The sequence below is a fragment of the Dendrobates tinctorius genome, unplaced genomic scaffold (genome assembly GCF_039654945.1).
Source record: "Dendrobates tinctorius isolate UK_male_01 unplaced genomic scaffold, ASM3965494v1 ptg000020l, whole genome shotgun sequence".
Taxonomy (NCBI): domain Eukaryota; kingdom Metazoa; phylum Chordata; class Amphibia; order Anura; family Dendrobatidae; genus Dendrobates; species Dendrobates tinctorius.
This window is the reverse complement of record NW_027361688.1, coordinates 8,804,926-8,825,109: the sequence shown is the minus strand read 5'-3', so window position 1 is coordinate 8,825,109 and position 20,184 is coordinate 8,804,926. Positions and strand designations below refer to the sequence as shown.

The following is a 20,184-nucleotide window of genomic DNA, read 5'->3' as shown; positions in this document are numbered from 1 at the left end:
TCTCCTCCTCCCCTGTACACAGAGCTGGAGCGCTGTTATTTCCTCCACCAGAGCTAATAGGAGCACTCTGGCGACGTTAGGGTTAATGGCCGCTCTGACGTCACCGGGAAGGGGCGTGCCCGGGCTGGCGCTCGCCTCTCAGAACGTTGTGTTGCTGCCGGACTGTCGGTCACGTGACCTGCGCCCTTGGCTGACAGCCGGGGCTCGCGGCAGCTCTCTTCTGTCCTGGGGAGCTGTCGATCTGATCGCACGTGCTCAGGGTCGCAGATCACAATGGAGCCTGCAGAGGAAGCAGAACCGCTGCCGATGTTCTGATCTGTGTGTACCTGGCCCTACAATGTCGCAGTGCTTCTATCTGAGAGCAGGAGCCTCTTTCTGCTCCAGGATTTGCTTTTGCAGGGGATCCAGGGATCTGACTAAATGGAGGGACCTGGCAGTGCTGAGACTCAGGGGTACTAATGTCAGGACCCTGTCCAGGATCACCTTCTGGTGCTTTGGTGTTAGATATGTCACAACCACTGGACAATGTGAGTGGCTGGTCCGGGAGGAAGACCCAGGGGAGAAGCTTCTGAGCTTAGGACCTTCAGTCAGTCCACAGAAGCCACCAGAGACGTTCCTGAAGAAGATCCACTTTGTTATCCAAGTGGGGGTCCGCGCTTTCATCCTATTTTGCAAATTCGGACCCCTCTTAATAGTCTATCCCCTCACCTACCTTTCGGGAAGTCTGAATTCTCTTTGGCTTTGTCTTTTGTTGAAGGCCACGGAGTCATCGGGACCAGCGTGCATCAAGCTTGGCCAGTGGGCTAGCACTCGACGAGATCTCTTCTCGGAGGAATTCTGCCATCTGTTTTCCAAATTACATGTTAAAGTGTCTCCGCACCCCTGGGAATACACTGACCTCTGTCTGAGAAGAGCCTTCGGGGACAACTACGCTCACGTGTTGAGGTTCTCCAGCAGAGATCCCGTAGGATCTGGTTGTGTGGCCCAGGTCTATAAGGCCCGTGCCGACCTATCGGGGATTCACAATGTGGAGTCCCAATCTCTGGTAGAGAGTATGGAGCAGGGTTGGGCTTATGAAGCGTGGGAGGTGCTGGGACTTCATGGAATTATTGGACGTCTCAGGAACTGGAGGAATCATAGCCAAGGTTCTCCAAAGGACCGTAAACCACTACATTCTCCAATAAGAGGATCAGAGGAAGATTCTGATCACCTTGTCCCCGTGGCGGTAAAAGTAAGGTATCCATTAAGGTCAGTGGAAGCTGTATGAGCTTCCGGAACTTGAAGGCCCTTATTACCCAACAGACCTAACTAAGTTGACGTTCCTCTTATGACTGTTCCTGTAATTCCATCACTTTCGGTTTTCTTCTCCTATGAAAGACCAGTAACTGAGTTGTAAACTCTTCCTAAACCCTTAGGAGCCGTCTCCCTCTAATCTTGGCTCCAGGTGACCAGAATTTTAGCATTGAAGGGAGCCCATCAGATTTCACCCTACTAAACCAATGTCAATGCTGGGTAGTCAACGGGGTTGTCCACTTTTAGGAATACTTCCTCTAATGTAAAGTAAAACCAGATAGTATTAACCCTCCGTGACTCCAACACCCGTCTCGGTGACCGGCTGCAGTGGTGACCTTACGTCCACAGTGAGCTCAGCTGCTCATGCCATCTACATCTGACCGATGGGAGCTATGGATGTCATGTCAGCTGTCAACGTGAGGCCACCACTGATGCCTAAACACAGAAACCAGTGCACAACAGTGGCGTTGGAGACCAGGAGGGTGGATACACTCATGACTAAGCATTTGTAAAAATGGAAAGCTACTTTAAGGAATCTTGCGTACGTGTAGATCACTCACGGGTCAGCACATGCTCAGTAAGCTTCTGTCCGTGGGCAGCAATAGTTCATGCGCATGTGCAGTAAGCTCTTAGCTGTGAGCATCAACCTTCTATACAGTTGTCGAGCAAAGCCATTGGCCACGGGCGACCGGCATCCTAAACCGAGATAAAAGTGGAAATGTTGCCAAACCAGAGTACTTGCCAGTCTTGGGACTGCCCACTGGACACTTGAAAGCTCATTTGCATACAGATTAACAGTTTGTTTTCTTAGAACTGGTATATTGATAAGTAACAAGATAGGTATCATGTTTTAAGTGGACTCCCTGGTATTGGTTTTATCATAATGGAGACTAAGGGGTAACGTTTCTCCTTGTGGAGAGTGAAAACCCAAGCTTGGTGTGTCAGAGTGAGGAGACTTATAAGTCATGTATGCTCCTCTGGGTGGGAAATTATATATGCAAATTGTCTCTTCAGCGTGAAAAAGGACTAGGACTGTGGCGCCACTCAAGACCTCTTCCTTTCTGACTAGACAACCGGAATAATGAGGAGAAACGTACATTTACCAATACTTGACTTCTCCCACCTGACCATCTGACATGGAGAGATACTTTGTTGATATGGGAACAGTACCACTTGGGGATGATATCGTGCATGGGTCTAATTCTAGTTTTCGGGCCTGTGTATGACACTCTCCAGGGATTACCCGGCCAGTAACATTTTTTACCAATGGCTTAAAATAAGTAGAAAAAATTGAATCCTCTGATCTTCTGTGGCTCCTGTTCCCGTACTGTTGTGGTCTTTAGCCAGTCTCTGTTGCCTTGTCCCGCCTCAGGATCGGTTAGGAAATGCCTTCTCGGCCAATCACTGGTTGGGTCTTAGCTACTAGTTGGCCTAGTGGTATTTCTTAGTGTCTCCTACACGTCAAGATGGGACCATTAAGTAGAAATTGGTGGGATCAGATGACTTTGATGTTGGGAGGATTAGTTTTCATCCAACCAACCACTACTCTGCCGGGTACTGATGAGGGCCAAAATCTTTGTAGATGGTGCTGGGCTTGGCTGGTCTGAGTCAGTTTTCTTACTTTTAGAGCTAGGAAACTTTGCATATTTTTTTTTCCTGGAGCATTGCCTGTATATTCTTGTAATTGGGGCCCTCACCCCAGAGCAATGATCTTCTGTTCTATTTTGCTGGTGTGCTTTTTTGGAAAAGCTCTTTTAACATCTAGTGACTTGTCAGAAGATTACTTAAAGTGGTTGTCTTGTATTGCCTCTGATATAGAGGCGTCCCCTCTTCAGGAGTCATACAGAGGGGAAATGTCAACACCCTCAGAGATGAATCTCTGTCGCCCACTTGGCCTTCTCATAACTTAGAAAAGCTAATTTTTTTCCCAAGGGTGATGAGAAAATAAAAAAAAAGTTTTATTCATCTCTACAGCCGCTATTCCATGATTTGGCCAGTTTAACATGCTAGAAACTGGTGAAGGGTTCTCTTTAAGTCTCGACTTGTTACTAGGTCCTGCATCCAGGTCTTGGCCAGCAAGTGAAGATGGACCTTCTCATCATGAAGACCTGGAGCAGACTTCTTAGTCTGATCCCCGGATTCAGGTGGTTGAGTCTGACGGAGATTGTGGAGGAGTTTGGAAAATTAATGACCCAACAAGTAAGTATATTATACTAGATTTCCTATGTAATGTGTGACTTTGATAGATATGGGTCTCAATTTGTATTAAGCCTGGGTGGCCGGGTGACCAGAGACGTCACCCGGCTCCTCACAGTCTTCAGTATAAAACAGCCCTATCATTATTTCTTTTGGGAGAATAATTAATTGCTGAGGACCAACCATATACCCAAACCAAAAATTCTCACTGTAGCTTTTATTTTTTGGCAGATAGATCTGCGTTTTGAAGCCAGGAACTTAGAAACGTTTCAAGAAAAATTTGAGAAGATGGATTTTATAAAGTTTCCCACTCCTCTACGACCCTTTGTGACGAGGAACATCTTGGTGGAGACCTTTGAGGTGGGCAGTCATTGGAGGTCATGTATCAGTCATGTCATTTTTACTACACGTTTGGTACTAAAATTGATGATGTCTATGTATCTGCAGAAATCAAAAGTGAAAGTTGGTCGACTACAGCGAGGTTCGTTCATAATTCCAATCAGTTAGAGAAAGGAGATGCAAAAAGTGCCTTGACTTGGTGGATCTACCATGTTTTTGTATTACATGGACAGTCCATTGATTCTAAGGAGTATTGTATAATACCTCTCTTCCCCTCCAGTAGTGGTGTAGAAAAATTGGTCATGTTTGATCACTGGAGGTTCCAATGTCGGGACACCCTTAAAGAGGTTCTCCATTTTGGACACTATACTAACTTTCTGGTTTAGAAGTTTTCCTCGACAAGCTGAGATCAGGGTGTCCCGCTGGTGTAAACTACGATAATCTATGTGAGTTCTCAGTGGCAAGTGTTCAGTTTCCCTCTAGTGCCTCCAAAGGAGAAGTGAAGGATTACACCCTCCAGAGGAAGACACTCTTAGAACCTGCAGTCTTTACTGGGGCATTAGAAAATAGGTTTAGATGGTGGTTGAGTTATGTTCCTGGATTTTTTTGTTTCTATCCATTAGGACGGAGAACCGTTATCTCTTTACCTGCAGGAGGCTGGGTCTTCTGAGATCAAACATCGGATCGCAGCAATGGGAATGGACATGTTACTGAAGATGGTAGGAACTGTCTTCATTGGTAATTTAGATCTCTACTTTTTGAAGTCTTTTTTTTTTGCAATGATTGAGGTGTGGACAGTGTTCTCAGTATGTGCTAGTAAGGTCATAGTTGGATGGAACAAGGGTCAAGACTGGCAGGGATGTTTCATAAATGGAGGTCAGACTAAGGCAGCTGGCAGAACGAGGCCTAGAAAATCATGTGAGCAGGAAGGACTAACGTATATCAGCGCAGACTGGGAGCCAAATGGACCTATTTACTCGGGCACAGAGCACTATGGAAGGACTGGAGCCATTTAGGAGTCACTGACCCTTTAAGTGGCTGTTTGTGTCCTAGGAGGTTGTAGGGCATGCACCTAAAGGGGTTTTTTACAGAAGGTAGAAGTGATAGATATGGATAGGGACATATGGCAAGGGATATCTGCATAGCAAGGCCAGTGGCAAGGAGGATGGTTACATGATAAGATTCTGTCTCTTTGCTGCCACCACTAGGGGGAGCTCAGTGCATACAGTTTTATGACTGAATACAATGTATAAACAGTATGCGGTTCGCTCCCTCTAGTGGTGACTGCAGATAGTTTAGACTTTATCATGTTACTTTGTCTACTCTGGGGCTTGGGAGCTCTATAACAGAAAAATGCCTGTAAAGATGGTTCAAAAGGTGGTGATTATTGGTACATTGAAATTAAGGTGGTGACTTCTGTAGTTAGAAACGGATTGAGATATGATAATCCACCCATGATTCAACAATCGTATGATTTGCTAAAACCAAGATGACTTGAAACTTTGACATCTCACAATCCTGCCTCAAGTGGCCAGGATGATATATTGCAGGAATGGTTAGAGTATGGATTCTAACTCATCCCCTAATCTTTCCTCTCAGGTATTTGTGGATAATTTTGTCCACGCTGATCTCCATCCCGGTAATATCCTTGTTCAGGGGGTTCCGGAGTTCTCCCCTGCGCACAGTGATCTGACCACCCTAGTGGACATGTGTGACACCCTGATTGTCGATGTCCGGCCAAGCCGCTGCCCTCTCAGGTTGGTCTTGCTGGATGCTGGCATTGTGGCTGAGCTGCAGGAGAATGATCTTGAGAACTTCCGCTCCGTCTTTACTGCGGTGGTTCTAGGGCAGGTGAGTGGGATGTTGTTCAAGATTATGACCAGTTTGCTTCTTTTCTGTAGAGATTCCCTTTATCACATCTTCTCCTTTCACCAAGACTAGTGGTCAGTGAAGGGCAAAATTTTAATTTGGTGGGCTCTGATTGGTTCCCCCAGGGAGAGGCGGTGGCAGAGTTGATCCTACATCACGCCAGAGCCAATCAGTGTGTTGACGTGCAAAGCTTCAAGTCACAGATGGCGGAGTTGGTGAACGAGGCCAGGACAAATACAGTATCGCTTGGGAAGGTGAGGACATAATGACTGCTAGCAATCCGTTATGATCAGGGGAAAAAGCTGGGAGAAAGTATTTAATTTCTCTGCAGCTCCTCCACAGGAGAAATAAGGCATTACACACTTCAAAAATCTGTAAAAATGTGATGGATCCTCCAGAGGGAGAGATGCTGTTTACGGCCTTTTTCTAGAGGAAGACTTTAAACGTTGTATTCCTAAAAGGGTGTCTATAAAACAGGCATCCCCTTAAATGGACTGTGTTATAGAGCCGTCATCTGCCTGTCTTTACCATTTACATGCCTTTGTCAATCACTGACCGCAGCATTAGTCCCTGGTTTTGGAGAGATGATGGGTTGCCATGAACCCTAGTGGCTTCCATCATTATGATTTTGGTCTTCCCATATATAAAATTATTTATCTTGTGCAAAAAAAAAAAAAATGGAAGTGTCAGAATTGCCATTTTTCATGTCACTGCACCTCCCGCAAAAATTGCAATGGAAAGTGATCGAAACAACTACAGTCATGTCCAACAGTCTTGTCAACCTTGAAATTGTTCCAGAATATTAAGTATTTCTCCCAGAAAATTATTGCAATTACACGTTTTGTTGTACGCATATTTATTTCCTTTGTGTGTATTGGAACAACACAAAAAAAAACAGAGAAAAAAGGGCAAATTTGAGATATTTTCACCCGAAAACCCCAAATATGGGCAAGACAAAATTGTTGGCACCCTCCGCTTAATATTTGGTTGCACACTCTTGGGAATAAATATCTGCAATCAGTTGTTTCCTATAACCATCAACAAGCTCCTTATACTGCTCAACTGGAATTTTGGACCTCTCGCCAGTGCTTTGTTTCCATTCATTCTGGGTGCTTCTTGAAATATGTTTGGGGTCATTGTCCTGCTGGAAGACCCATGGCCAAGGTCGCAAACCCAGCTTTCTGACACTGGGCACTACATTGTAACCCAAAATCCTTTGGTAATCTTCAGATTTCATGATGCCTTGCACTAAGTCAAGGCACCCAGTGCCACAAGTGCAAAACACCCCCAAAACATCTTTGAACCTCCACCATATCTGACCGTAGGTAATGTGTTCTTTTCTTTGTAGGCCTCATTCCGTTTTAGGTAAACCGTAGAATGATGTGCTTTACCAAAAAGTTCTATCTTGGTCTCATCTGTCCACAAGACGCTTTCCAGAAGGCTTTTGACTTGTGTACATTTTTGCAAACTGAAGCCCAGCTTTTTTCTGTCTGTGTCAGCAGTGGGGTCCTCCTGGGTCTCCTGCCTTAGCATTTCATTTAATTCATATATAAACAGACAGTTTGCTCTGACACTAATGGACCTGAGCCTGCAGGACAGCTTGAATTTCTTTGGAAGTTTATTGGGGCTGCTTATCCACCATCTCGACTATCCTGCATTGTAACCTTTCATCAATGTTTTTTCTACCGTCCACATCCAGGGAGATTAGCTACGCTGCCATGGGTTGTAAACTTCTTGATTATGTTGCACACCGTGGAAAAAAGGAACATCAAGATCTCTGGAGATTGTTGATATTTTTCAACTTCTCCACTTTTTTATCTGGTGTCAGGTGTGATATTCATATTGCCCACACCTGTTGCTTGCCACAGGTGAGTTTTAACGAGCATTACATGTTTGAGGCAAAGTTGTTTACACACAATTTTGGAAAGGTGCCAACAATTTTGGGGTTTTGTGTGAAATTATATCCAATTTTTCCTATTTTTTTCCTTTTTTCCCTGGGTTTTTTTTTGTGTTCCAATACACACAAAGGAACAGCATGTGTATAACAGAAACATGTGTAATTGCAATAATTTTCGGGCAGAAATACTTAATTTTCTGAAACACATTCAAGGGTGCTAAGACTTTCGACCATGTGTATACCCCAAAATGATTTAAATTAAAACTGCAGCATGATATGCAAGAAGCAAGCAGTGAGAACTGAAGGCCTGAAAACTTAAAAACTTACGAGTCTCAGGAAATGAGGACACAAAACAAATTTTTTTTCTTTCCAAAAAATTTTTTTTTAATCCACTAAAATAAAAAATGAAAACTTGGTATCGCTTCAATTGTACAATGTTGTCAGGTCATTTTTACCACAAAATGAACAGTGTGAAAACAAAAACGATAGTGAAATTGCACTTTCGTTTATACTTTCGATCACTGAACTCCTTAAAAAGATTGAAAAAAAAATTGTCAGGTACAGTTTTTTCTCCTTGGTCTCATTGGGGGACACAGGTACTGTGGGTGTATGCTACCGCCATCTGGAGGCTGACACTAAGTAAACAACACAAGGTTAGCTCCTCCCCCGCCGTGTACACCCTCGCCCCGATTGCGGGCGGAAACCAGTTTTTTGCTTAGTGTCTTTGGAGGCACACGTGTCTGGGTCTCTCCAGACTTCTTTTTCTATGAAGATGAGACAAGGGCGACGGACCTTATTGAAAGGGGCCGATCTCCCCAAACCAACAACGGGCGAGCACGTGTTGAGTATCTTCTCCACTTATCCTTTCCCGCACCGTGCGACATATCTGGGCCTTTTTCCCCAGACTTCTTTTTTATTTTATTTTATTTTTTTCTATGAAGATTAGACAGGGGCAACGGATCCTATCGAAAGGGTCCGATTTCCCCAAACCATCAACGGGCGAGCACGTGCTAGTATCCCTCCACGTATCCTCTTCCGCGCCGTGGGATACGATGCCGGACTTAGCCCTGGCCACCCCTAGGTATGGAAACCATGGGCTTGTACAGAGGCACAAGACTAGTCTGTGCTGCCCCCACTGCTCCACCAACGCTAGACGGCGATGCTGCAAGGCAGCGGACGGTCCCTCTCCTCAGCCTGGATGGTGACGGAGCTAGGGTGCCTGCACCGTTCTGGATATCACCCCCCTTCCCTCTACCTGGTCGGATCAAGGCAGCAGTATTCAGGGCACGGATGGAGGTACAGGCAGCGGGGAGGGCTCTGCGGCGTCCGAGGAGTTCTTGGCAGGCCAGGTGGAGCGCTTCATGCGGTCAGCAGGGTCCAGCGCTTCCCACCCCGGAGAGGCAGCTGCCCCCGTCTTGCCCCCCGGACGGCGGGACGGACGCTGTTCCAGTACAGCCCCCGCTTGTCCGAGATCATGTATAGAGCCGGGTACTGTCCGGCACCGTCCTCGGGTTGGGGGCCTGTGCACCCCCCCCCCCCCCCCCCCCCGCGGGCGGATTCTAAAAATCCAGCCCGCGGCTTCTCCCGGCATGACGTCACTTCCGCCGGGCCACCCTCCTGGTGAGGAGAGGCAGCTGGGCGGGCACCAGATAAATTGAGCCCCCGACTTCGTGTCGGGGTAGGTCGCGGTCGGGAAAAGACGGTTGGCCCGCCCCGCAGCATATCAGCGCACAGGACCCGCAGCATATCAGACGCATACGTTCCTTTACGCTGCATGCATCTCCTGTAGGGCTTCTTTTCCGCGGGCGCAGAGCAGCAAATTGTGCGAAGCCTGCGACTCCGAACGCGCCCAGGAGCCCTCCCCTTCGACTGAGCCCAGTGATTGAAATCCTCCGGAATGGGCCCTATCACTATCGCAGTCTATGGCATCGCTTACAAGGGCGATTGAGTCTCTTCGCGCCCCAGATGGGGGCAAGGATAGTGGCTCGCGTCCATCACCTCACAGGAGCCTCCGGCCTGCAGGGGCCGCTCTCATTCCAGGCAGGCGCACAGGAAACGAACCCACACAGTATCTCCCGGCCCATCCGGTGCCTCGGCATCCGTGAGTTCGGCATCGCACTCTCCTTCACCAGTTGTCGGGAGCGGACAGAGTTCAAATTGTGACTCAGATGACCCACTGGACCTAGATACCCCGGGGTGTCGAGAAACAGTGGACAGCCTCATTGAAGTGGTTAATCAGACCCTAGGGGTTGAGGATGAGGTCACCCTGGCCTCAAGCCATAAGGTATCCTTTAAGCGGGCTAAGCGACCGCACAGAGTGTTTGGCACTCACCCAGAATTTGAGGACATAGTACAGCCTCACAGAGAACGGCCGGATATTCGTTTCTCGGGCCAGAAGACAATAGAGGCGAGATATCCGTTTTCCCCGGAGCTTCGTAAGAAATAGGCGGAATCCCCAGTGGTGGATCCACCAGTGTCACGCCTGGCCTCGAAAACCTTGTTATCTGTTCCTAGTGGCTCGTCCATTAAGGACCCCACTGATCGTCTCATGGAGAGTTTAGCTCACTCCGTTTTAGAGGCGTCAGGATCAGCTCTCTCTCCCTCGTTCGTGGGTAGCCAAGGCCATGATGTCATGGTCAGAGTCATTAAATAAGATCTTGCAGGATAGAGACCTGCCTGCGGAGGTATCAGAAATAGCAAGTCAGATTGCTATGGCTGGGGATTACTTAATCAATGCTTCCTTGGATGCGGCCAATTGTACTGCACTTGCGGCCGCAAACGCAGTAGCCATTAGGAGAGCCCTATGGTTAAGAACATGGCGGGCTGATTCTATTTCCAAGAAATCCTTGACTTCCCTGCCTTATCAGGGAGACCGCCTGTTCGGGGAAAGGTTGGATCAACTAATCTCCGATGCTACAGGGGGAAAAAGTAGCTTCCTCCCGCAGCAAAAGATTAAGCAGCCATTTCGGCAGGCTCCGGCGCGGTTTCGGGCCTTTCGTTATCCCGGATGGTCGGCAGGAGCTAGCTCTGCCGCTCCAAGTCGCCCCAATCAGGATAGGGAGCGACAGGTCTCATGTAGAGCCAACCCATTGGGGAGAATGCTGGCTCGCCAGCCCAGGTTGAGGGGAACCAGGGCCCAGAAGGCCTCAGCTAAATGACTCAGAGCGCCATTTAGGCGACATCAGCAGGGTAGGTGGCCGCCTGCTCTGGTTTCGCCATGTCTGGGTCAAGGTAGCACACGACTCACGGGTGGTGGAACTGGTATCTGCAGGGTGCAAGATAGAGTTTATCAGGTATCCCCCAAAACGTTTTTTTATGTCCCGACTTCCCAGAGGGGAGCCCCGGGCCAAGGCACTGCTAGGGGCCATCAATTCACTCCAGCACAATGGAGTCATCATTCCCGTACCAGAGCACGAGAAGGCTCAGGGTTTTTATTCCAATCTGTTCTCAGTCCCCAAAAAGGACGGGACAGTCAGGCCGGTTTTGGATCTAAAAATCCTGAACAAGTTCATCAGGATCAAACATTTCAGAATGGAATCTCTCTGTTAGTTATATCGGCCATGGGGCAGGGAGAATACCTGGCCTCGGTCGACATCCAGGATGCCTACCTGCACATCCCCATATTTCCGCCGCATCAAAGATTTCTACGGTTCGCCATCAATGGCCAACATTTCCAGTTTGCAGCACTTCCCTTTGGGCTAGCCACCGCCCCCAGAGTATTCACGAAGGTTATGTCAGTCGTGATGGCCGTGTTACACTCTTGGGGCATAGTCGTCCTGCCATACTTAGACGACCTCTTGGTGAAGGGCCCCTCTTTTCGGGCATGCGAGGAGAACGTCAGCATCACGCTGGATACACTCTCCCGCTTAGGGTGGTTGGTCAACCAGAAAAAATCATCCCTTGTCCCAGCCCAGAGGATTTCCTTCCTAGAGATGATCTTCGACACCTCCCAAGGGTTGGTAATTCTCCCTCAAGACAAAGCCATAGCGCTCTGGCAAGATGTCCAGAAGCTTCGACAGCTAGTCCCTCACACCATTCGGTTCGGGATGAGGGTACTAGGGAAGATGGTGGCAGCAATGGAAGCAATTCCGTTTGCCCAATTTCATCTTCGTCCCCTACAGCACGCTCTCTTGCCGTCTTGGGACAAGAGCCCGTTCACGCTTGATCACCAGTGCCGCCTATCCTTGCAGGTCAGACAGTCACTAGAGTGGTGGACGATCAGGTCCTCCTTTCTTCAAGGGAAGCCATTTCCCTCGGATCGGTGGCTAGTGGTCACAACCGACGCCAGCCTCCTCGGCTGGGGAGCAGTGTTTCGCCACCACACGGCTCAGGGACAATGGTTGCAACAGGAGGCACGCCTCCCGATCAGCTTGTTGGAAATGCGAGCGATCCGGCTGGAGCTGCAGCATTTTCAGCACCTTCTAGGAAGACGCCCTGTTTGGATACAATCAGACAACGCCACGACGGTGGCTTACATAAATCATCAAGGGGGCACGCGCAGCAGGGCAGCCATGCGCGAGGTGGGGCACGTGCTTCACTGGGCCGAGAGGAACCATTCGGTAATATCGGCGGTCCACATCCCAGGCGTGGAAAATTGGGCGGCGGACTTCCTCAGCCGGCAAGGTCTCGCATCGGGGGAATGGTCTCTGCCTCCCGGGGTCTTCCAGCAGATGGGGAACACCGGATGTGGATCAGATGGCCTCCAGAGTGAACGCCAAGGTGCCCGTGTTCGTCGCCCTATCTCGGGACCCGTGAGCGTTCGCCGTGGATGCGTTGGTTCTACCATGGAGCCAGTTTCGCCTTCCATACTTATTTCCCCCGCTGCCACTACTTCCGAAGGTTGTCACAAAAGATCAAGACAGAAGGGGTTCCAGGAATTCTGCTGGCCCCGTCGGGCTTGGTACGCAGACGTCCCATGGCGACTACCAGAGCGCGCAGATCTACTGGCCCAGGGGCCGATCTTCCACCCGAACTCGGGCCCTGTGTTTGACGGCATGGCTGTTGAATCTTGGATTCTGACCCAGGCGGGGTTTGGGCGCAAGGTGGTTGCCACAATGGTTAGCGCCCGGAAGCCCACCTCGGCGAGGATTTACTATCACACCTGGAAGGTCTTCTTTGCTTGGTGTTGGGATCATGGTCTTTCTCCGCTGACATTTTCTATTCCTAACGTCCTGGCCTTCCTACAGTTAGGCCTAGACTCGGGTTTAGCCCCGAGCTCTCTCAGGAGACAGATATCGGCGTTGTCTGTCCTCTTTCAGCGAAAAATTGCTACCAACATGCAGGTGAAGACTTTCATCCAGGGAGTCTCCCACTTGGTACCACCCTATAAGGCGCCGCTGGACACCTGGGACCTTAACCTGGTCCTGAGTGTTCTGCAGGAAGCCCCTTTTGAGCCGCTGTAAGATATTTCTCTGTCATACCTTTCCTGGAAGGTGGTATTCTTGGTAGCCATTACTTCCATTAGGCGAGTTTCGGAGTTAGCGGCCCTGTCTTGCCGAGCACCGTTCCTCGCCTTCTATAAGGATAAGGTGGTGCTTAGACCAACTCCCCCCTTTCTTCCAAAGGTCGTGTCCTCTTTCCACATTAATGAGGATATTGTCTTGCCTTCGTTTTGTCCAGCACCCGTACATCGCGTTAGACCTGGTGAGAGCACTCAGGAGGTACGTGTCGTGGACGGCACCCTTTCGTCAGACAGACACGCTGTTCGTGCTTCCTGAAGGACGCAGGAAGGGACTCGCAGCCTCAAAATCGACCATAGCCAGATGGATCCGTCTAACTTTTCAGGAGGCCTATCGCATCAGGGGTGCGCCGATTCCATCAGGGATCAAGGCGCACTCTACTAGGGCAGTGGGCGCCTCTTGGGCACTTCGGCACTAGGCCTCGACGGAACAGGTGTGCAAGGCAGCAGCCTGGTCCAGCCTGCACACATTTGCAAAACATTATAACATCCATACTTAGGCCTCGGCGGATGCGAGCCTAGGTAGAAGGATTCTCCAAGCAGCGGTGGCGCACCTTTAAACAAGAGGTGCATGTAGCCTGGATCGGTGAGTCAATCTCCCACCCAGGGACTGCTTTAGGATGTCCCACAGTACCTGTGTCCCCCAATGAGACGAAGGAGAAACATGGATTTTTGTGATAACGCACCGTAAAATCCTTTTCTCCGAGACGCTCATTGGGGGACACAGCACCCACCCTGTTAGCCAAGTTGGCTCTGGTTTATTTAATTAATGTGCATATTTTTTGTTAATGTCAGGGTGGATCTTTGCCAGACATATTGTTATCTGCATTAAGGCTGATTTTTTTTGTTATTCTCCTACTGCTTTTTGCACTAAACTGGTTTCCGCCCGCAGTCGGGGCGAGGGTGTCTACGGCGGGGGAGGAGCTAACCTTGTGTTGTTTACTTAGTGACAGCCTCCAGATGGCGGTAGCATACACCCACAGTACCTGTGTCCCCCAATGAGCGTCTCGGAGAAAAGGATTTTACGGTGAGTTATCACAAAAATCCATGTTTTTCCACAAACAATGACTCCATAGGCTTTTTCTCGCACCATACTTTGATCCCTTTGCGTGACCTTTGGTGGATGATTTTGGTGTCATTAGATTGGTTAGAAATTAATGGACGCTGTGCCGCGATTGGCTGCTGTGGGCAAAGAAGATCTTCTTAACCGATCTTCCAAAGAGTGTGGTGGTGTCTATAGCATCCATTCATAGCACAGCTTTCATTTTACCTCAGCGATATGAGAAATGAAAGCTACGCTGTGATTGGTTGCTATGGGGAGCAAAGGCAGATAGGAGTGTTGATAAGGGTGTGGTGGTGCGCTGCTTACCATGATTCCTTCCAGTATTTGGTGGTTGTGGTGGATTAAGTTGTTTTTTCTAAACAACGTGACCGAAGTGACTACAAGGGGGTGACGTAATTCGCCTGACAACTTTTTCTACATTTGCAATTGTTTTGTAGTGAAGAAACAATGAAGGAACAATACGGGCTAGGTGATCAGGACAATTCGTGAGCTCCACATGTAGTATGTTGTTTGTGTAGACGAACTACGAGAGTGGTCTACAGGGAAGAAAGAGCTTTTGTTTTGGCGGGCCAATAATCTGGAGGGAACTGCAAAATCATAGTGATGACTGCTACTTCTCTATGTGCAACATGGAGGGATTCAACCTTAAAAATAAGAGAAAAATTTTATACCCAGACCTCCTGTCAGCGAATTGCCCTGTTCCTCACAGTCCAGGAATATCTGACCCTTCATCTCCAGAGTAACTTGAAGTTACAGTTTTGCTCAAAAGTTTACATACCCTGGCAAAATTTTTGCTTTCTTGGCCTTTTTTGAGAGAATATGATGAATGATAACACCAAACCTTTTTCTCCACTCATGGTTAGTGGTTGGGTGAAACCATTTATTGTCAAACTACTGTGTTTTCTCTTTTTAAATCATAATGACAACCCAAAATATCCAAATGACCCTGATCAAAAGTTTACATACCCTGGTGATTTTGGCCTGATAACATGCACAGAAGTTGACACAAATGGGTTTCAATGGCTACTAAAGGTAACATCCTCACTTGTGACAAATGCCAGGAAAATTGTTTCGGGATGCAAAGAAAAACCCCACAAATAACATCATGTGAAATACTGGACTCTCTGAAAACTAGCGGCGTGGCTGTTTCAAGATGCACAATAAGGGGGCATTTGAAGAAAAATGGTCTGCATGGTTGAGTTGCCAGAAGAAAGCCAAATGACCCTAATCAAAAGTTCACATACCCCATTTCTTTATACCGTGTATTGCCCCCTCTGTCATCAATGACAGCTTGAAGTCTTTTGTGGTAGTTGTGGATGAGGTTCTTTATTTTCTCAGATGGTAAAGCTGCCCACTCTTCTTGGCAAAAAAACCTCCAGTTCCTGTAAATTCCTGGGCTGTCTAGCATGAACTGTGTGCTTCAGATCTCCCCAGAGTGGCTCAATGATATTGGGGTCAGGAGACTGAGATGGCCACTCCAGAACCTTCACTTTGTTATGCTGTAGCCAATGACAGGTCGGCTTGGTCTTGTGTTTTGGATCGTTATGTTTGAACATCCAAGTATGTCCCATGCACAACTTCCGGGCTGATGATTGCAAATTTGCCTCCAGTATTTGCTGATAACATGCTGGATTCATCTTTCCTTCAATGACTAAATTTCCTGTGCCTTTGTAGTTCACACACCCCAAAACATCAGCGATTCACCTCCATGCTTTACAGTAGGAATGGTGTTCCTTTCATCATAGACCTTGTTGACCTCTCTAAATGTAGCGTTTATTATTGTGGCCAAAAAGTTCAATTTTGGTCTCATCACTCCAAATTACCTTGTTCCAGAAGTTTTGAGGCTTGTCTATGTGCTGTTTTGCGTATTGTAGGCTATATACTGTGTGGCATTTGCACAGTAATGGCTTTCTTCTGGCGACTCGACCATGCAACCCATTTTTCTACAAGTGTCTCCTTATTGTGCATCTTGAAACAGCCACACCGCTAGTTTTCATAGAGTCCAGTATTTCAGCTGATGTTACTTGTGGGTTTTTCTTTGCGTCTCGAACAATTTTCCTGGCATTTGTCACAAATCACAGATGAGGATGTTACCTTTTAGTAGCCATTCAAACCCATTTGTGTCAACTTCTGTGCATGTTATCAGGGTATGTAAACTTTTGATCAGGGTCATTTGGATGTTTTGGGTTGTCATTATGATTTAAACAGCGAAAACACAGTAGTTTGACAATAAATGGCTTCACCCAACCACTAACCATGAGTGGAGAAAACACCGAAACTTTATCATTCATATTCTCTGAAAACAGGCCAAGAAAGCAAAACTTCTGCCTGGGTATGTAAACTTTTAAGCTCAGCTATACACCTGATTCAGAACATGAAGGCCAGGATACTGATGAAGATTTTCACGCTAGTCCCAACGAGTCACAGGTTTTTTACAGCTCAGATTAAATGATTTAGTCAGGGACTTGGACCTTCCTAAACATTCTGCAGAACTTTTAGGCTCTAGACTAAAGGAAAAGAACCTGCTAGCTCCTGGTACCAGTTTTTCATGGTACAGAAGCTGAGAACAGGAATTCCTTCCATACTTTTCTCAACACGGTGATCTACTGTATTGCAGTGATGTTCCTGAGCTGATGGAAAAATGTAACATTGAGTACAATGTGAGCGAGCAGAGACTCGTTATTGATGCTTTCAAAAAATGTGTGAAGACTGTGCTACTGCACAATGACAGCAAGTATACTTCAGAGCCTGTAGGGCATTTTGTGCACATGAAGATACGCTATGAGAATTTGGACTTTATTGTTAGTCCATGCTTTTTGTGTGAATGGGACATCCAGGATAGGACTCATCACCGGAGCCAAAAAAGTGGGTCAACGAGAACATCTTTCCAACCTGGACTCAAGAAAGTAGTTGCGGAAAGTTTTTAGTTGATCCCACTAAAGTTCTTCTGCTACCACGCCACATTAAGCTTGGACTGATGAAGCTGTTTGTGAAAGTTGTACTGAAGGACTTTTAAGTTCCTGTGTACTTAAGGGACTAGCCAAAGCAAAACTGAAGGAAGGCATTTTTGTGGGTCCGGATATTGGAAAACTCATGAAGGATGGAAGCTATTGAGAAAAAAACTTGGGATTCTTTTAAAGGAGTCATGAATAAATTTCTAGGTAACACCAAAGATCCAAAATGTAAATCCATCGTGGAGAACATGCTGAAACATTTCAAAGCCTTGGGTTGTCTGATGAATTTCAAGTTACACTTTTTACATTCCCATGTGGACTATTTTCCTGAAAACCTTGGGGCTGTTAGTGAAAAGCAAGGAGAAAGATTTCATCAAGATGTCAAGGAGATGGAATGTGAATATGATGGGGGGAGGGTCTACTGCTAGATACCTCACAGAGAAGATCCACAAGCCTCCTATAAAAGAAAAGGCATAAAGAGAAGCTTTGAAGAGAAAAGGCACAAGAACTAATTTTCAATACAGCTGCAGAATGAATGTTCAATACATTTTTATATGTAATATTTTTGGCTTCAGTGAAGATTTTTCTTGTTCATCTATCTTGTACGTAATTTCACTTGTGTTTAGTGCAAAATTCATATGGGATGATTAGAAATAGAAGTGTTTTTTTTGTTTGTTTTTTTTTAAATCGGGGCATAAGAAAGCATAAAAATGAGTCATTGGATTTGAAAAAATTTTCATAAACCCAAATTTTGCATACCTGTGTAATCAGTGGGAAGTTATGAACCAATAATGGAAGGAAAAGAACATTCCAGTATTTCAGGAGATAAGTGATTCTATACTGTGGAATTTATGAATTTATTGAGGATTTATTTATAAAATTAAAATATTTTACTTCCACCCCCCCAACTCTCAGCTCCAGGTTGCAAGTTTGCTTTCTCGGGTCTTCCATCTTCTGATGACACATAAGGTACAGTGCTTACTTACATTACTTATACTATGTTCTTATCTGGTCACATTGAAAGCTGCGATCAGCATTCAGCTTCCTAGACACATAAAAGTCTGCATCCTGAGTGTTAACAGGAGGTCAGCAGGATGTCGTATGGAGCTCAGCTTATGACTGGAGTAAAAATATATATATATTTTTGTTATTTTACTTCCAGGTGAAGCTTGAGAGTAACTTTGCCTCCATCGTCTTTGCCATTTTGGTTTTGGAAGGACTTGGCCGCTCGCTGGACCCGGAGATCGATATACTGGAGGCAGCGAAGCCTCTGCTGGTAAAGAGCGCTGCCTCTCTGATCTAGACAAGACCCGGACGCTAGAGGCGTCTGGAGATTCTCATTCCTTCTTTAGACGGCCGGCGCAGAGGACGTTTTTCTAGCCCGTGAGAATTATGTTTTAATAAAAAAAAAAAAAAAATAATGAAACAGAACCGGCATCAGACTTTTTGTGACCATTACAGAACAGATTCACGCTCCTATCTCTGTGGTTCATCCAGAGCTTTCTGGTTTATATGTAGAAAACCAGAACTAAAGTAATGTAAAGCATGCTGGAAGAACGGTCAGCGAGGCGCGGCAAACACTGAGGGACGCTCGCTGACTATAGACCTACAGTCGCCTCCTATTTTATTGTGTTGACCAGAGATGAGTGGATCAGGCAAAATTCGATTTTTGGAGACGTTATTCTCCACAAATTTAATGCCCCTTATTATGTTCTAGATTTTTTTTTTCCAGACCCCAGAACATAATAATTGTCATATGTAAAATATAAAAAAAAAAAAAACACCTTTATACTCACCGCTCACCTCTCTTCACCGTGACCTGTCCGGTTCTCTCCAACTCTTCTGATCACCACTGTTAAAGATTAATGTGGCTAGGACCAGACGGGAATGTGAGGTGAGGATCAGGAATTTTTATATTTTCAATATATTTGTGGACTTTTACGGTTCTGAAAAATGCTGGTCAGCGAACGCCATTGTGCTGAATCTGCACGGAAGCAAATTACAAAAAGCCTGGAGGAACTATCAATTCTCAATGCTACATAAAGACGCTGAAAGCTCGAACTTCCGGAACCAGGGCAGAGAAGAGGACAACTTTTCGCTTGAAACATGATAATGCTGAGCCCCATACCACTGAAAACGGTGCAAAATTTGGCTGTAGTGTCCTATCACATCCACAGTACAGTCCAGATTTGGTGTCTTTAGACTTCCATTCCTTTGATAGACTTCGTAAGCAACATTTTCCAAAGATGCAATCGCTGGTGTGAAAGAGTGGATTACCTCTAATGGTTCCGAGTTTTACGACCGCGGCATGCACGCTGTTTATCATTGCTGGCGATAATGTATAACCTCCGGTGGTGACATGGTGCAGCTGAAATCTTGCTCTATTCAACTGCGTTCTTATGCTATCTGCATCTGTTGAAGTTTTCATGGTTAATAAACAGGAGGCGTTGCTTTCGGATCAACCCTCATATATGGCTTTTACTCCCTTTCCCCTTATGACAATTCTCTAAAACACCAAGTTAAAACCTGCAGCTGCATCCCCCTCCTCCAGGGTCCACTATTTACCATTTACAATAGTTGGACTTTTTGGGAAGTTCTTCAGTCTGCAGGGAGGAAAGGGGGATCCTACAAGCTCCTGGAGGATGAGTAAGATAATGCTGCAGCCTTATAAGACGTATAATACAAAACTTCCACAGATTTAAAAAAAAAACAAAAAAATCATATTGATACCCTTTAATATTACGCCTTCCTTTTTCATTTTGAACTGATGGTAAAATGTTGGCACTAGCCTCAATGTCTGAACATTTTCCACCTTTAGTGCAAATGAAGGGACGGGGAGTAAAGAGAAGGTAAAGCAGTATTACACTACACACCTTAGTTGTGCCACCCTATGTTGCCCCCTAGTGGTAAAATGTGTTACTGACTTTTTGTATTAAAGGGATTGTCCATTACTGAACAATCCCTGCTAAATCACATTAGGGCACCATGTACAATGCAGCGGAGCTTTTCCTGCATTGTCGGTGCTGCTATGTCGGCTGCAGCCATTTCTGTTTCCTCAGAATGGACGTCCGCGCTAATGGAATAATGATGAGTTACTGCTAATCGGCGCCCAATG

At 46.5% G+C, this 20,184-nt stretch overlaps 1 protein-coding gene across 1 annotated transcript; it reads left to right on the top strand.

Annotated features, from left to right (window-relative positions):
- Positions 1-70: 70 nt before the first annotated feature.
- ADCK2 (aarF domain containing kinase 2) lies at positions 71-18,500 on the top strand. The gene is made up of 8 exons (XM_073567612.1): positions 71-1,231; positions 3,346-3,492; positions 3,721-3,849; positions 4,452-4,547; positions 5,428-5,679; positions 5,823-5,951; positions 17,985-18,038; positions 18,232-18,500. The coding sequence occupies exons 1-8, from the start codon at positions 86-88 to the stop codon at positions 18,370-18,372; spliced, it is 2,094 nt and encodes a 697-aa protein (XP_073423713.1). The 5' UTR covers positions 71-85; the 3' UTR covers positions 18,373-18,500.
- The last annotated feature ends 1,684 nt before the right edge of the window (positions 18,501-20,184 follow it).

What these genes read in the sequence shown, in the direction of transcription:
- ADCK2 (XM_073567612.1), top strand. Translation starts at nt 86, where the DNA reads ATGGCCGCTCTGACGTCACCGGGAAGGGGCGTGCCCGGGCTGGCGCTC. An exon ending in TTGTCCCCGTGGCGGTAAAA is followed by an intron (nt 1,232 to 3,345) that starts GTAAGGTATCCA and finishes ACTTGTTACTAG; the next exon opens with GTCCTGCATCCAGGTCTTGG. An exon ending in ATCTTCTGATGACACATAAG is followed by an intron (nt 18,039 to 18,231) that starts GTACAGTGCTTA and finishes TTTTACTTCCAG; the next exon opens with GTGAAGCTTGAGAGTAACTT.